Source organism: Nicotiana tomentosiformis, chromosome 12, assembly GCF_000390325.3.
Source record: "Nicotiana tomentosiformis chromosome 12, ASM39032v3, whole genome shotgun sequence".
In the NCBI taxonomy this organism is placed as follows: Eukaryota; Viridiplantae; Streptophyta; class Magnoliopsida; order Solanales; family Solanaceae; genus Nicotiana; species Nicotiana tomentosiformis.
The window spans coordinates 54254394-54272527 of record NC_090823.1 but is presented as its reverse complement, the minus strand read 5'-3'; the positions used below and the strand labels follow the sequence as shown (position 1 = coordinate 54272527).

At 43.2% G+C, this 18134-nt stretch overlaps 2 protein-coding genes across 2 annotated transcripts; both read left to right on the top strand.

Moving 5' to 3' along the window:
* The first annotated feature begins 381 nt into the window (after positions 1 to 381).
* On the top strand, positions 382 to 1401 carry LOC138902660 (uncharacterized). The gene has a single exon (XM_070190548.1). The coding sequence runs from the start codon at positions 382 to 384 to the stop codon at positions 1399 to 1401; it is 1020 nt and encodes a 339-aa protein (XP_070046649.1).
* Positions 1402 to 7470: 6069 nt separating this feature from the next.
* On the top strand, positions 7471 to 8544 carry LOC138902659 (uncharacterized). The gene is made up of 4 exons (XM_070190546.1): positions 7471 to 7638; positions 7929 to 7988; positions 8106 to 8336; positions 8425 to 8544. Exons 1-4 carry the CDS (start codon positions 7471 to 7473, stop codon positions 8542 to 8544), a joined length of 579 nt encoding a protein of 192 aa, XP_070046647.1.
* The last annotated feature ends 9590 nt before the right edge of the window (positions 8545 to 18134 follow it).

The window sequence follows — 18134 nt, the reverse complement described above, 5'->3', positions numbered from 1 at the left end:
ATGATTTAGGATTGTATGAATGAGATTCCTACTGTATAACTAATGCAATCACGTCTTTTCTTGATCATGGGTTAATTGGGTAGAAAGTATCTAACATGCTTGCTCGGCCGGGTTCACTTGGTTGAGCACCGGTTGCGCTTACCGAGGATTGGGTATGACAAACTTGGTATCAGAGCCTAAGGTTTAAAAATGTCCTAGGATGTCTCGGAGCCGTGTCTAGTAGCGTCCTTCTTATCGATGTGTTGTCGACTGCATCTATAAGTTGGAGGCTACTTGGACATTTAGGAACAATACCCTTCTTTGATATTCTGGATCATGCGATGAAACTAATTGTGCAATTGTTCCTCTTCTAACTCGTGCATTCCTTTTAGCTTTCAGTATATGGAACCTAAGAAGAGAGCAAGAACTGGCCAAGAAGCCAACGCCGCCTTAGGAGTGGCAGTTGACCCTTTATTTGATGATGCGGGTGAACACCCGAGGGGTAAGGATAATCCCCCGATTGCTACACTACCTGATTCCACTACACCGGCCCAGACCACACCAGTTCCTACACCTACTGAGGGTGCGAAGGTTCCTCCACCTGGCATTCCGATTCCACCTCCAGCCTCAGCTTCCGGCTCTAGTATTTCTGATGGGGATCTTAGGGGAGCTATTCATATGTTGACTCAGATAGAGGCTTCTCAGGCCCAAAGGTCAAATGTTGCACCTACATCTTCTAGCCAGCAACGAGATTCTACTAGTTCTAGGGTGAACATATTTTTGCAGTTGGATCCTCCGGCCTTCACGGGTGCTAATCCCGAGGAGGACCCACACGACTTCATAGATGAGATACATAAGACTCTCCGAGTTATGCGCGCTACTGAGACGGGGGGAGTGGAGTTGGCCGCCTACTGCCTAAAAGGGGTGACCTATTCTTTGTTTGAGTTGTGGGAGGACTCTCGGGAGGAGGGGACTCCTCCAACGAGATGGAGTGAGTTTGCTGATGCCTTTATAGACCATTTCTTGCCTGCCGAGACTAGGGCAGCCCGTGCCGTAGAGTTTGAGAATCTTAAGCAAGGGAGTAGGAGTGTGTGGGAGTATCACATGGAGTTCGCGCGCCTATCAAAATATGTCATTCTCATGTTGCCTACTATGGAGGCTAGAGTGCACCGGTTTGTGCAGGGCCTTAGCCCTTTGGTTATCAATGAGGCCGCTATAGCTGCCTTGAATTTGGATATGAACTATGGGAAAATGGTAGCATTTGCTCAAGCTACAAAGGACCGCAAGTTGAAGAACAGAAGGATGCGAGAGTGTACCAGCAAGTCTCGGTCCGCGGACAACTTTGGGAAGTCATTTGGTGGGGGAAGATCAGCTTTTAGGGGAGGATCATCAGGGCCAACCCAGTCTCATGCTCAGTCTTAAGCCAGTGCATTGCCAGTGGGGCACAGTCAGCTGCAGGGGAGTCGCTTTAGGCCCAATCAGGGCAGCAGGGAACCCCACAATCAGGGCCGATCAGGAGGGAGATTCCCGCAGTAGCGGAGGCCCCCATGCCCCAGGTGTGGTAAGATGCACTCGGGGATCTGCTACATGGACTTACCTATATGTTATGGGTGCGGATTGAGGGGTCATATTCAGAGGGAGTTCCGTTCATCCCGCCAGGGTGCGGGCAGGGGCACAGCACAGCCATCCAGTTTTGCAGCTGCTACATCTTCACTACCCCCTCCAGCTCGAGGCACTTCGGCACCAGCAGGGCGTGGTGAAGCTAGGGGTAGTGCACAGAGTTTAGGAAGACCCATCTATTTCTATGCTATGAGTGGTCGCCAGAGTGTAGAGGCTTCCCCAGATGTAGTCATAGGTATATTGACTGTCCAAACTCATGATGTATATGCTCTTATTGATCCCGGTTCCACCTTGTCCTATGTTTCCCCTTTTTTGCTATGGAATTTGGGATAGAACCGGAACAGCTTCCTGAGCCGTTCTCTGTATCTACTCCAGTTGGCGAGTCTATTATGGCCGCACGAGTTTATAGGGGTTGTGTTTTCACGGTGCGCGGTCGGGACACCGTGGCCGATCTCATTGAATTGGGGATGGTTGATTTTGATTTAATTATGGAAATGGATTGGCTTTATTCATGTTTTGCTAAGCTCGACTGCCGAACTAGAACTGTAAAGTTTGAATTTCCTAATGAGCCGGTTATTGATTGGAAGGGGGATAATGTGGTGCCGAAGGGTAGGTTTATTTCTTACCTTAAGGCCACGAAGCTGATTTACAAGGGGTGTATCTATCACTTGGTCCGGGTTACGGACACCGATGCTGAAGCACCTACACTCGAGTCAGTGCCAATTGTGAAAGAATTTTCAGAGGTCTTTCCTGATGAGCTTCTTGGGATTCCGCCAGATAGGGAGATTGATTTTGGGCTTGATGTGATGCCAGGCACGCAGCCTATATCTATTCCGCCCTACAGAATGGCACCAGCAGAATTGAAGGAACTAAAGGAACAGTTGAAAGATTTGTTAGAGAAGGGTTTCATCGGACTGAGTGTGTCGCCGTGGGGCACACCGGTTCTCTTCGTAAGGAAGAAAGATGGATCACTGAGGATGTGCATTGACTACCGGCAGCTCAACAAAGTCACAGTCAAAAACAAATACCCACTACCAAGAATAGATGATTTGTTTGATCAGTTACAGGGTGCTAAATACTTCTCCAAAATTGACATACGATCCGGGTATCACCAAATGAAGATCAGGGAGCAGGATATTCCAAAAATAGCTTTTAGGACCCGGTATGGGCATTTTGAATTTCTGGTGATGTCTTTTGGGCTAACAAATGCCCCAACGGCTTTCATAGATCTTATGAATCAGGTTTTCAAGCCTTTCCTCGACTCCTTTGTGATAGTGTTCATTGACAATATTCTTGTGTATTCACGAGGTCGAGAGGACCATGTCAATCATCTCAGGGCATTGTTGCAGACCCTTCATCAGCACCAATTATATGCAAAATTTTTAAAGTGTGAATTTTGGCTCGAATTTGTCACATTCTTGGTTCATGTTGTCTTTAGAGAAGGAATCAAGGTTGATCCTCAAAAGATTTCAGCAGTAGAGAATTGGCCTAGACCTACAACGCCCACCAAGATTCGCAGTTTCTTGGGCTTAGCAGGGTATTACATGAAGTTTGTGGAGGGTTTCTCTACTCTTGCCTCTCCATTGAGTAAATTGACTCAGAAAGCAGTTAAGTTCTATTGGTCTGATGCTTATGAAAGGAGCTTCCAGGAGTTGAAATCGAAATTGACTACAGCGTCGGTGTTGACCTCGCCAGAGGGTACAGATGAATTTGTGGCATATTGCGATGCTTCAAGAATTGGGCTTGGGTGTGTATTAATGCAACACGGCAAAGTTATAGCATATGCTTCTAGGCAACTCAAGAATCATGAAAAGAATTATCCAACACATGACTTAGAACTGGCGGCGGTGGTTTTTGCATTGAAATTTTGACGTCACTATTTGTATGGGGTCCATGTGGATGTATTCACGGACCACAAGAGTCTTCAATATATTTTCAAACAAAAGAAGTTGAATCTGAGGCAGAGAAAATGGCTTGAGTTACTCAAGGATTACAACATCGATATTCTATATCACCCCGGGAAAGCCAATGTTGTGGCGGATGCACTTAGCTGGAAATCTATGGGTAGTTTAGCACACTTGGAGGTATATCAAAGGCCATTGGCCAAGGAAGTCCATCGATTGTCTAGTTTGGGAGTTCGTCTTACGGACTCTAATGAAGGAGGGGTAATTGTGTAAAATAGGGTTGAATCATCGCTTGTTGTGGAAGTCAAAGAGAAGCAATACAACAATCCATTTTTGGCGCAATTAAAGGAGGGGATTCAGAAACATAAGACTACGGCTTTTGCTCTTAGCATGGATGATGGTACACTAAGGTACTAAGGGCGGCTATCTGTTCCGAATGTAGATGGTCTTCGGGAAAGAATCATGACCGAAGCTCACACTTCTGGGTATTTCGTGCATCCAGGTTCTACGAAGATATATCACGACCTCAAGGAAGTCTATTGGTGTAATGGCATTAAAATGAATGTGGAGGACTTTGTGGCAAGGTGCCCGAATTGTCAGCAAGTGAAGACCGAACATCAACGGCCTGGTGGGTTGGCACAAAACATAGAAATTCTAATGTGGAAGTGGGAGATGATTAATATGGATTTTGTGGTAGGATTACCATGCACTACGCGCAAGTTTGACTGAATTTGGGTGATCATGGACCGACTCACTAAATCAGTTCAATTTTGTTATATTGCAAAAATAGATTGAAGTTGTTATTAGTCCGGAACATCTTAGAGTTTTAAGGAGCTCAATTGAGGTATGTTGGCTAAACCCCCTTCTTCTTAGAATCGAACCTCACGGTGATCATGTAAGTTCAATATTTGTGTTGAAGGATGTAAGTTCAATATTTATTCTAAATGCTTCATCATGTTATCTTGTCATTGAGGATGTGTTTTAAAATATGGAATATGTGTTGGAAATGTTAAGACTTCATGTCAAGATCGAAATAAAGGTTGTTATGCCAAATTGTATGAAAAGCCTCTATGTGCCTAAGATTCCCAAATTGCTCATATGTGAATTTACTGTCTTGAATGTGGAGCCTTATTGATTTTGATAATGATATTGAGTGTGGAAAAGGGGTCTGGAACTATGAAATACGTCCAAGTGCCAAGAATGACTTTGTAATCGTAATCACTAGTGTCACAGAATTGAAAGTACATGAAAGAAGTACGATGTGAGATGATTGACTGAAAAGGTAATGTTTCAAATGAGATGGCCTAGCCGATCGGGGGCGAGATCGAACTCCGTGTAAGAACACGGTGGTATTGTGAATGAAAGTATGGTAATGTCTCCAATGAGATGGCCTAGCCGATCGGGCCAATATCGGACGCCATGCCGCACACATGGTGGTATTGTGCTGGAAAGTTATAATGAAATTATGGTAATGTCTCAGATGAGGCGGCCTAGCCAATCGGGCCAAGATCGGACTCCGTGTAATAGTACGGAGGTATTGTGAATTGTGGAATATCGGTACTAAAGGTCACCCAACCTAGTAATACGAAAATTGTCTTGAAAATGTATATGATCCTTAACTTGTTGTTTTACTATTATTTGAAGCCCTTATTGAATTCTTGATTGTTCCTCTTGTGTTATTATTCATTCTATTGAGTTAGTGTTTAGCTATACATACTAGTGCTATTCGACGGTACTAACGTCCCTTTTGCCGAGGGCGCTGCATCTTTGAATGGATGCAGGTGGTTATATAGTAGACAGTGCTGATCACAAATAGTGTTGCATCCTCCTCTCAGCGGACTCGGTGAGCCCCATTTCATTCTGGGGTCATGTATTGTATCTTTTATTTATATTATGGTCACTTTTTGAGGTATAGTCGGGGCCTTGTTACCGGTACCATCTTTACTCTCTTTTGTATCTTTAGAGGCTCCGTAGACACTATGTGGGTCGTATATGAGTGTTGGGAATGTTAAACAAGTCATGTTGTGTTTGATCACTCATTCCACTTGAACTTTAAGAAATATGTATTTTGAGACTTAAAGGCGCAAAGACTAATGAAATGATTTAGGATTGTATTAATGAGATTCCTACTGTATAACTAATGTAATCACGTATTTTTTGGATCATGGGTTAATTGAGTAGAAAGTATCTAACAGGCTTGCTCGGCCGGGATCACTCGATTGAGTGCCAGTCGCGCTTCCCGAGGATGGGGCATGATAATAGTATTCTCCTTATTATGGCTAGAGAGGCAGAGACCGTGACTTAATTTCACTAGGTTGTGGAGATAGTGTGTCGTATTGAGCGCTTCCACAGTGAGACTAGAGAGTTGATGCAGTGTAGGGACAAAAGGTCCCAAAATTTAGGTAGCTTTAGTGGAGCCTCATCTGGAGAGCCGAGGTCAATATGGGAGAGGCCAGTTTATCATACCCTACCACCCAGGCGAGGAGGTTCTGTGCAATCGTAATTTAGTGCACTTCTAGCATAGAGTTCTTATCGCACTACATCTATTTAGGGTTCACTGGTACAAAGTTCTACTAGTGGATATTTGGTTCACGGGGTCTGACTCAGACCCCTCAATTATTTTTTATCAGAGATTTCTATTGGTATGGGGATTTAGGGCATGTCAGGAAATACTACCCCTGTTTCACAGAGGTTCAGGGAAGTATAGAGGTCAGACTATAATCCATGCGCCGGTTGCTACACCACCTACTCAACCATCTCGGGTGGAGATCATCCTAGACGTGGTTGTCCTAGAGGGGGCGCTCAGTCTAGTGGAAGTTAGGCCAGATGCTATAGGTTCCCAAGGAGAACTGAGGTTGTTGCTTTTGATGATGTTATTATAGGTATTGTTTTTGTGTGCCACAAAGATGCTTCAAGTATGTTTGATCCTGGATCTACTTATTGATAGGTGTCATCAGACTTTGCTTCTTGTCTGGATATGCCACGTGATTTGCTTGCTACCCATGTTCATGTATCTATACTGGTTGGGGTTCCATTATGGTAGATCTAGTTTATCGATCATGTGTGATCACTATGTGTGTTTTGAGAAGAGGGCGGACTTTCTGTTGTTATACATGATGGATTTTGTTGTGGTATTAGGTATGGATTAGCTATATTTGTACCATGTTATTCTGGATTATCATGCTAATACTGTGACGTTAGCTATGCCGGGGTTGCTGAGGTTGGAATGGAAGAGTTCTCTTGATCATACTCCTAGCTGAGTGATCTCATTTCTGAAGGCTTAGCAGATGGTTGAGAAGGGATGTTTGGCATACCTGGCTTTCGTCAAAGATGTTAGTGCTGATACTACTGATGTTGAATCAGTTCCAGTAGTGAGGGAGTATCCAGATATGTTACAAGCAGATCTATCAGGCATGCCACCCAATAGAGATATTGATTTCGGCATTGATTTAGTATCGAACACTCAGCCTATCTCTATTCCACCGCATCGCATGGATCCTACTGAGTTGAAGGAATTGAAAGAGCAGTTACAAAAGTTGCTAGATAAGGGGTTCATTAGTCCTACCGTATCTCTTTGGGGTGCGTCAGTGTTGTTTGTTAAGAAAAAGGATGGTTCTATGAGAATTTGTATTGATTACAGGCAGTTGAACAAGGTTACCATCAAAAATAAGTATCCACTGCCATGTATTGATGATTTATTTGATCAGCATTAGGGTGCCAGGGTGTTCTCAAATATTGATCTGAGATTGGAGTATCACCAGTTGAAGATTAGGGCTTCGAACAACCCTAAGACGACTTTCAGGACTCGATATAGGCATTATGAGTTTTTGGTGATGTCTTTTGGTTTGACTAATTCCCCAGTAGCCTTCATGCATTTGATGAATAATGTGTTCCAGCCTTTTTTGGATTCTTTTGTCATTATTTTCATTGACGATATATTCGGTGTATTCCCGTAGTATGGAGGAGCATGGATAGGGATGAGCACGAGCAGAAATTAAGGATTGTATTTCAGACTTTGAGGGAGAAGAAGTTATATGCTAATTTCTCCAAGTGCGAGTTCTGGTTGGACTTGGTGCCATTCTTGGGCCACGTAGTGTATAGTGATAGGATCAAGGTGGATCCAAAGAAGATTGAGGTAGTTTAGAATTGGCCCAAACCTTCTACCGCTACTGAGATCAAGAGTTTTCTAAGGTTGGCTGGTTACTATCACTACTTCGTGGAGGGTTTCTCGTCTATTGTAGCTCTATTGACCAAGTTGGCTCAAAAGGATGCTCCATTCGGATGGTCTGACAAATGTGAGGAGAGCTTTCAGAAGCTCAAGACTGCTTTGATACAGCTCCAATTTTAGTATTGCCCTAATGATCATGGTCCTATGTTATATATTGTGATGCTTCATGCGTTGGCCTTGGGTGTGTGTTGATGTAGGATAATAGGGTGATTTCTTATGCATCATACCAGTTGAAGCCCTATGAGAAGAACTATCTGGTACATAATTTGGAGTTAGCAACTAATCTGCATGTGCTCAAGATTTGGAGGCATTACTTATACGGCGTGTCTTGTGAGGTGTATATAGATCATTGGAGTCTTTAGCATATATTCAAGCAAAAGGATTTGAATCTGAGGCAGCAGATGTGGTTAAAGTTATTGAAAGATTATGATATCACTATATTGCATCACCTAGGGAAGGCTAATGTAGTAGCGGATTCCTTGAGTGGGAATGCAGAGAGTATGGGGAGTTTGGAATTTATCCCAGCTATGGAGAGACCTTTGGCTATGGATGTTCAGGCTTTGACTAATAGATTGGTGGGATTGGATATTTCTGAGCCTAGCAGGGTTCTCGATTGAATTGTTGTGCAGTCATCCTTGTTTCGAGTGCATCAAGGCTCGCCAGTATAATGATCCTCATTTGCTTGTCCTTAAGGACACGGTGTTGCAAAACAGAGCTAAGGAGGTTACTATCGGTAATGATGGAGTATTGCGACTGCAGGGTCAGATTTATGCTCCTAATAATGTGGATGGGTGGAAGGGAGTTGATTCTTGAGGAGGCTCATAGTTTGCGGTATTCTATTCATTCAGGTGCTACAAAGATGTACCATGCTTTGAAGCAGCATTATTAGTGGCGCAGGATGAAGAAGGACATTGTTGAATATATTGCATGGTGTTTGAATTGTCAGCAGGTCTAGTATGAGCATCAGAGATCGGGTGAATTTCTTTAGAAGATTGAGATACCGGAGTGGAAGTGGGAGCCCATTACTATGGACTTTGTGGTAGTATTGTTGTGGACATTGAGGAGATTTGATTATTTTTGGGTCATTATGGATAGACTAACCAAGTCTGCTCATTTCATTCTAATCATGACTTCCTACACTTAGAAGTAGTTGCTAAGATCTACATCAGAGAGACTGTCTGTTTGCATGGTGTACATGTGTATACCATCTCGGACCGAGGCACTCAGTTTACTTTGCACTTTTGGAGATAAGTTGGGCATGCAAGTTGAGTTGAATACTGCATTTCACCCTCAGACAGACGGTGAGCACACCATTCAGATTTTGGAGGATATGTTGAGGGCCTGTGTTATAGATTTCGGTGGCTAGTGGGATCAATTTCTTCTGTTAGTGGATTTTTCATACAACAACAGCTATCAGTCGAGCATCCAGATGGCTCAGTATAAGGCCTTATATGGGAGGCGATGTTGTTCTCCGGTTGGTTTGTTTGAACCTGGTAAGGCTAGATTGTAGGGAACAAATTTGGTGTGTGATGCTTTGGAGAAGGTGAAATTGATTCATGAGCAGCTTCATACAGCACAATCCAAGTAAAAGAGTTATGCTTATAGGAAGGTTCTTGATGTGGCTTTCATGGAGGGTGAGAAGATTCTTCTCCGAGTTTCGCCTATGAAGGGCTTGATAAGATTTGAGAAAAAGGTCAAGTTGAGCCCTCGGTATCTTAGTCCATTTTAGGTGTTAGAAAGAGTGGGTGAAGTGGCCTACAGACTTGCTTTGCCACCCAACTTGTCGAGAGTTCACCCGGTGTTTCATGTTTCCATGCTTCGGAAGTATTACGAGGATCAGTAACACGTGTTGGATTTCAGTTTAGTGCAGTTGGATGAGAATCTATCTTATGAAGAAGATTCGGTGGCCATTTTGGATAGGCAGGTTTGGAAGCTGAGGTCTAAAGATATTGCATCAGTGAAGGTTCAGTGAAGAGGTCAACTGGTCGAGGAGGCGACTTAAGTGACCGAGCATAATATGCCAAGCAGATATTCTCATCTTTTTGACTTTCCAGATATGATTCTAAACTCATTTGAGGAAGAAATTTTATTTATGTTTGGGAGAATGTAATGATCCGGATGGTAATTTTGTGTATTTGAGTCATGTTTCCCTATTTGATGCTTCACGTATGTTTTATTGTTATTTTGTGACTTGCGGGGATAGTTGGTTTGGTTCCGAAAAAGTTTTAGAGTGAATTACAACACTTAGTTCTGTTGTTGGAAGCTTGAGTTGTAAGAGTTAACCAAGGTTTGACTTTGGTGAAAACGACCTCAGATTAATGATTTGATGGTTACAATAGGTTCGTATGGTGATTTTGAACTTAGTGCTATGTTTGGATTTGGATTTGGAGATTCCTAGGATATTTCGGCTCAATTTGCCAAAAGTTGGCAGTTTGAAGATTTGGAAAGTTCACAAATTTGACCGGGAGTTGACTTTGTTGGTATCGGGTTTTGATTTTTGTTCCCGAACATGGAATATTTGGAGCTTTTGTGCAAAGTTTGATTGCATTCCGAATTGGTTAGGTATGAATCGGACGCTTGGTTGTGAATTATTGAAGTCTTAAGCTTGAAGGCATGCAACATGAGTTTTGATGCTTGATTCTTGGTTGTGAATGTTTATTTTGATGTTTTGAACCTAGGAGAGAGTTCGTGTGAGGTTTATATGTTTAGAGTGGGTGCCCGAGGGGCCTGGGTGAGTTTCGGATTAATTTCAAATTGATTTTGGATGTTGGGAGTTTTGTTGGTGCTACAAACATCGCATTTTGTGATGTTCTGCTTGCATTTGCGAGGTCTGCATTTGCAGATTGTTGATTGCATTTGCGATAGATGGCTGTGAAGGCTAGCTTCGTATTTGCAAAGCTGGTGTCGCAATTCTGACATCCTCTTTTGCGAAGGGTGCTTCCCATTTGCAACGATTGGTCACTTGTGTGCGGTTCCTAGTCGCATTTGCGATGTCTGCTACTCAGGGGCCTATTTCGCATTTGCGGACCCTTTTGTCAAATTTTCAGGATTGCAAATGTGACACCTGCAGCTGGGTTTATAGAGCTATTTCAGGATTTTGGCTCGTTAAATCATATTTTGAGTCCTAGACTTGGGGGAGGCAATTTTGGCTTGGAGATTTTCACATAAGCTTTGGGGTAAGTGATTTTTACACATTTTTAGTATTATTTCAAGAATCTACATGGATTATTAAAACCCAAAACATGAAATTTTGAGGAAATGTTTTTTTTTTTGGGGGGGGGGGGGGGAGGGGTTCCTATAACTTAAGAAAATGAAAATTGGGGATTTGAGCTATGATTTGGACTTGGTTTTGGAATCTAATCACGTATTTGGACTCATGGGGTTATGGGTAGTCAACATCTACCCTTTGACTCGGGTTTTGACCATATAGGCCCGGGGTTGACATTTGTTGACTTTTTGAAAATTGAATAAAGATCAAAGCTTTATTGTTTTGAATTGGTTCCTATAGCTTTGTTTGACGTTATTGAGTTTTTTTTGGCTATATTTGACCCGTTTGCAGGTAGATTTGAGAGGCAAGAGATTTTTGGAGTATTGATTCTCACGCATATTAGATAAGTATCTTGCCTAGGATTGCCTTGAGGGTATTTTATGTAGATTATGATGTTGTTATATATTGGTATGACACATATGTGAGGTGACGAGCACATATGCATGCACCATGGTTATTCATGATCTGGGTAGATCGTAGGCTATTATATGCCTTATTTTGTAATCATATTTCTTTGATATCGTGTTTTCTCCCACTTGTATGACTATGTGAGCTATTATTCATGCTAGAAATCATATCTAGGCTATGTGCTTATCTGTTTGAGACATGATAGTGCTATTTCTGCTATGTTGTACTGTTTGCCTTAACTGTAGTCATATTTTCAGTCATGATATTATATCCGCTAGTATATCTTTGTCTTTGTCCCCTCTTTATATGTTATCTCACATTTTGTTGGTGTCCTTATTGTGTGACATGAGTTGCAGCAGAGTTATGGCATGTTGGTATATTCCATGCGACATTCCTGATTATGGTACCGTGAGATATGAGCATATTAAGACTTGAGCGGGTTGATGACTGATCTTGGGTCATTAATCCGTGTTGATATTGATTGTGAGGTGACATTTGTGTTCATGCCCTATATTGGGCTGAGTGATATTGATCGTTGACTTTTGATCCGATCAGCACTTGGGCTAGGATTCGACCCTCCGTAGTTAGGTCATAACCTATGAGTGCAGGCACTTGATATGTTCTTAGAGAGGGGCGTACGTTAGGTACCTATACAATGTTGAGTGTGTGTGATTATTTAGGGGCTTCGAGTCAGGTAGCAAGAGCATGCTGAGAGTGTGATTGAGGGGTGTTTGTGTCAGGCAATATGTATGTGCCGATATTGTGTTTACTTGATGATTAATCTATGATGGTGTTGATCTTGGCATGTATACTTGTCATGCAGACATAAAGTTATATTCTCCTTGTGCTAATTGATATTTGATGTCTTTAAAGTCGATGCCTTGACTGATAAATTTAGAAAACATGCCTATAAAGATGAATCCTTATATAATTGAGATATTCTCCCTTTTGCTATTATTATGTTTTTATTGTTGTTGCTGACTATTGAATGTGAGAATTGTACCTTGCCAACCTCGTCACTTATTTCAGACTACCGTTAGGCTTGCTACTTATTGAGTACATGGGGTCTGTTGTACTCATACTATACTTTGCACTTTATGTGCAGATCCAGGTGTTGCTGGTAGCGGTGATTGCTAGAGAGTTATTATCCATATCTGCGTGGAGGTTTTGAGGAAGCATTGATGTTCCATTCGCATGCCTTAAAGTCCCTTCCCTTATTTCATGTCATTACTTTTAGCCTTTCGGACAATATTGTATTCGACTCAGACCTTGTATTTACTCATTCTATGGAGTTCATGTATTCGGTGACACCAGATTTTGGGGTGGTTCTCAGTTGTATCATTATTCGACTTCAGTTATTTATATTGTTCCACAATTGAGACTATTTAATACTATTGTTGAAGTTTATTTCTGCAAATATGTTGTTGGCTTTCCTAACAAGCGGGTATAGGCGCCATCACGGTCCCAGTGGGATCTTGGGGTCATGACATATTGGGTGCATGAGAGGAAATAAAGTGGTTTACGAGTCTTAGGATGATGTGGTTTCATATGGGAAGAGTTTTGATTGAGGTCCATAGTGTATTGAAAAAGAGAAGCATTATCTTGAAGGCAAGTCAAGAGGAATTTGAAGAAGTTGGGTCAGCTTAGCAGTGGTTTGGATTAGCATAGTAATATAAATGATCGGTTCCTTTTATATGATAGGGCTTTACAGGTGCTTTATGGCAATACTTTTGGATTTGACAGTCTGTGTGACTTGGTTGATTTAGATGGATTTAGCTCGGATGGCATGGCTATGTGCAAATGGGTGTCAAAGAGCTCACGGTGGTCTTAACCATGACTTGACACTAATGTCTTCTACGGGTATGGAAGATTTGTTGCGTGTTGTGATGTTCTCCTAGATTGAGTTAAGTGGAAGGTTCCTAGTTGATGAAGTGTTTATCCTACTTGTGATTTGGAGTTGATATCGAAGTTCTTGTATTTTCACACAATAGCATTATAGATGTGTTTAGTTGTGTGGGACTAGGATTGAATGATCAAGGTTACAGTCCAGTTTCGAAAGAAATGTCATGAGTTCTAGACAGCATAGGAGATTTCAGATTTTTAAAAGGATGCTAGCACTATCTTGTATCGCCTGAGAAGGATGTATGTTGTAGAAGATGCATTATGTATTGAGTTGTGGATGCTTGACTAGTACTACTGAAATCCCATGGTTGGTAACCATTGATGTTTAGGTTTGATACTCGACGTGGAGGACCGTGGCAGTTATTTAGGTGGAAGATTTTGAGATCGGATATAGAGATTCTTGTATTCATGAGATTTAGAGATTGGATCTTCTTAGAAGCATACTATCCCTTTGGTTGTAGATGTGAACATGTGTTAAGGGTTAGACAGTTGATTGTATGTGTTATGGATAGGTCATTGTGGAAATTTGGGAGGCTATGCACCTAATCGAAATGGTTTGAATCTCCTTGAGGGCATATTTGTAGGCCTAATGGGTATGTGTATTTTGCACTGCATTGGATTTGCTTACTCGCACAACAATTGCTTGGCGTGTGTCATCGGCTAGAGTTGATCTTATTCATGTCTTAATTTGCTCTTTGTGTTACTCTCTTATGCTACGATGGGTTGTGAGATTATTTTACTATTTACACGCATAATGTGGTATTATGGTCCTGTTTAGGCCTTGTGGCGATATTTGAGCGAGATGACTCTTATAATATTGAATTACTTATTGCACCTTAGTCATGCTTTGCATGTCTATGGTATATTGTACTATCCGTCTCTCCATGGTTATAGTCATGCACTTCGCATGCTTGCTGTTGATACACAAGTGTTTGCTGATTGTGAGCATTATGGCTCGATGGGTATTTCATGTGGATTGATATGTTTGGATCGGGTTACGCTCAGCAACGGAGTTATGATTGGATATGATTTCTTGTGCTTATTCCTTGTGTCATTTTCTCCCTTGTGGTATGGATTCCTAGCGTAGTGATTTTGTGGCTGTATCTGTTAAGCTTTTTGGACAGTTCTCTTATTTGGTTCTCTATCCATTATTGGTTACATCCGAGTTGTTGCTTGTTTGGTGCATGAAATGTGTCGTATATGGTTCTGGTATCATTTGGGGTGGCAGGTTGGTCGACCAATTATCACAACCCAAATCCTAACCTGTCATGATGGCGCCTATCGATGGTACTAGGCAAGCCGTCATTTCTAAATACTCCAAATATTTAACAGAAAAATAATTCAAGACATTTGAAATAGGCAAAGTTTTCATAAACAAGGGGGTAAAACCCAAAACACAAGTGCGATGAGAAACCCTCTACAAAACGACGGTAATAACCAGCCAAACCAAGAAAACTCCGAATCTTCGTGGCTGAGGATGGTCTGGGCCAACTCCGAACTGCCTCTATCTTCTTCAGATCTACCTGAATACCCTCACTGGACACCACGTTCCCCAAGAACACCACTGAACTGAGCCAAAACTCACACTTGGAGAACTTTGCATAAAGCTTCTCCTCCCTCAACCGCTGCAACACGATCCTCAAATGCTGGGCATGCTCTTCCTGGATACGAGAGTACACCAGGATATCATCAATAAATACAATAACGAACGAGTCAAGAGAAGGCTGAAACACATTGTTCATCAGATGCATGATCGTTGTTGGGGCGTTGGTCAGCCCACAAGACATCACAAGGAACGTATAATGACCATAACGGGTCTTGAAAGCTGTCTTAAGAATATTCGAGTCCCAAATCTTCAATTGGTGATATCCTAACCTCAAATCAATCTTGGAGAACACCCTCACTCCCTGAAGCTGGTCAAATAGATCATCAATACACGGCAAAGGATACTTGTTCTTGATTGTGACTTTGTTCAACTACCTATAATCAATGCACATCCTCATAGTACCATCCTTCTTCTTCACAAAAAGAACTGGTGCACCCCAAGGTGATACGCTAGGCCGAATAAACCCCTTATCAAGGAGTTCCTGAAGCTGCTCCTTCAATTCTTTCAACTTCATCGGTGACATACGATACGATGGAATAGAAATGGGATGAGTCCCCGGCACCAAATCAATACTGAAGTCAATATCCCTATCAGGCAGCATGCCCGGCAAGTCTGCAAGAAACACATCCGAAAAATCTCGCACCATTGGAATAGAATCAATAGCAGGGGTCTCTGCACTAACATCCCTCACAAAGGCTAGATAAGATAGACAACCCTTCTCAACCATCCATTGAGCCTTCAAGTATGAAATCACTCTACTGGGAACATAGTCTATAGAGTCGTTCCACTCAACCCTCGGCAACCCCGGCATCGCCAACGTCACAGTCTTCGCGTGACAATCTAGAACCACACGACATGGAGACAACCAGTCAATACCCAAAATCACGTCAAAATCGACCATACTAAGCAACAAGAGATCTACTCTGGTCTCCAGGCTCCCAATAGTCACCACATATGACCGATATACTCGGTCCACAATAATAGTATCTCCTACTGGAGTAGATACATGAACAGATGAAACTGGAGACTCACGGGGAATATCCAGATAATGAGCGAAATACGAGGACACATAAGAATAAGTGGAACCAGGGTCAAATAGTACAGAGTCATCTCTGTGGCAAATTGAGACAATACGTGTGATCACAGTGTCCGAAGAAATGGCATATGGTCTGGCGGGAAGAGCATAATTTCGGGCCTGACCGCTACTCGATCGGCCTCCCCCTCTAGGGCGACCTCTACCTGACTGGCCCCTACCCTGAGCTGGCTGAGTGAGTGGTGAAGTAAGTGGTGTTGAAGCCGTAGTCTAACTCTTTTACTGAGCCGGACATCCCGTAAGGCAGGGACAATACCTCCTGATATGGCCAAACTCTCCCCAATCATAGCAACTCCCTGGTGCTGGTGGTGGGGACTGGAGGGGGCCCCGAGCACCGGGATAACTGGTAGAAGGACTTGGCATAGATGAGCCCTGACCCGATGGAGCATGGGATGAACTCTGAGCTGGAAAGGCACTAAGAGATGAGTGACCCTGCAGGTAACTATGTGAACCATGGACAGATGATGGACCACGGTGAACTGGGCGAGCCGTCTAAGCATGCCTGTAAGGACGACCCCTATCGTGGTAGAACTGACCCCCAGAAGGAACATCGCTAAATCCACCCTGTCCACGAGGCCTCTTGGCCTCCCTCTCAACCCGCTCCTAGTTGCAAACTATCTCAATCTGATGAGCAATGTCGACAACCTCATCAAAAGTAGCACCAAACACTCTCTTTCTAGTCATAAGCAATCGCGCTGAAAAGTGAGGCCATCTATAAACCTCCTGATCCTCTCCCCGTCGGAACCAACAACACAGCATGACGGGCCAACTCATAAAATCTCATCTCATACTGCATCACAGATATATCACCCTGATGAAGCTGCTCGAACTGCCTGCGCAGCTCCTCTTTGTGGGACTGAGGCACGAACTTCTCCAGGAAGAGAACGGAGAACTCCTGCCATGTAAGGAGTGCTGCGCCGACCGGCCTACGCTTCTCATAAGCCTCCCACCAACTGAAGGCAGCCCCAGAGAACTGAAAAGTAGTGAACGAGACCCCACTGGTCTCTAGAATACATGTTGTACGGAGTATCCTCTGACACTTATCCAAGAAGCCATTTGCATCCTCTCCCTCTGTACCACTGAAAGATGGAGGTTGGGGTCTCCCAAACCTCTCCAATCTACACTGCTCATCATCAGGCATGATAGGAATCACATAGTCCTGAACAGCTGCAATAGGCTGGGCTGGTGGTACCCCTGGTGTCTGGAGTCACTGTACCACCTGCTCTGGTGTGCGGGCGGCGGGAGTCTGAGCACCTCCCCAGGCCTGGGAAGTGGCTGCTGCGGCCGGAATAGAGACCGCCTGAGCAAGACTAGTGCACATGGTCAGAATCTGAGCCAAGGCCTCCTGAAGGCCTGGAATCACGATGGGCACAAGTGGTGCCTGAGCTGGTCCCACAGGCTCATCCACAACTGGAGCCTGCTCCTGAACTGGGGCAACTGGTGGATCTGCAGGTACTGCCCTAGTTGTTGTGCGAGATGCAGCTCTGCCCCTACCGCAGTCTCTACCGCGACCTCGGCCTCTCGTGGTCCTGACTGGTGGTACTGGTGGCTGTCCATCTTGTTCTGTATATGTGTCCTCACCATCTATGAGAGAATAGAACAACAGAAGTTTAGTTACCAGAATCAAAAGATTCGCATGACAAGAATTCAAGAATGTGGAATTTCCTAAGGGTTCGGCAGCCTCTCGAAGGTAAGTACAGACATCTCCGTACCGATCCACAAGACTCTACTAAACCTGCTCATGACTCGTAAGACCTATGTAACCTAGGCTCTGATACCAACTTGTCACGACCCAAATCCTAACCTGCCGTGATGGCACCTATCGATGGTACTAGGCAAGCCGTCATTTCCAAATACTCTAAATATTTAACAGGAAAATAATTCAAGACATTTGAAATAGAGAAAGTTTTCATAAACAAGGGGGTAAAACCCAAAACACAAGTGCGAAAATAACTCTCAATATCGGGGTGTCACTAAGCCATGAGCATCTATACATAATCAGTCTAAAAATGAAACGACTATAATAGTTTGGATCCAAAAACAACGAAAGAAAGGATAAGGAAGGAGAAACAAGGACTGTGAATGCCATGCAGCTGCCTCGGTATCTCCAACGGTCAGCTACGTAA

Excerpts from the sequence above, each read along its gene's own strand:
- LOC138902660 (XM_070190548.1), top strand. The coding sequence starts at position 382 with ATGGAACCTAAGAAGAGAGCAAGAACTGGCCAAGAAGCCAACGCCGCC.
- LOC138902659 (XM_070190546.1), top strand. The coding sequence starts at position 7,471 with ATGGATAGGGATGAGCACGAGCAGAAATTAAGGATTGTATTTCAGACT. Across the intron at positions 7,639-7,928 it reads TGGATCCAAAGAAGATTGAG|GATAATAGGGTGATTTCTTA; the intron begins GTAGTTTAGAAT and ends GTGTTGATGTAG. Across the intron at positions 7,989-8,105 it reads CCTATGAGAAGAACTATCTG|CAAAAGGATTTGAATCTGAG; the intron begins GTACATAATTTG and ends CATATATTCAAG.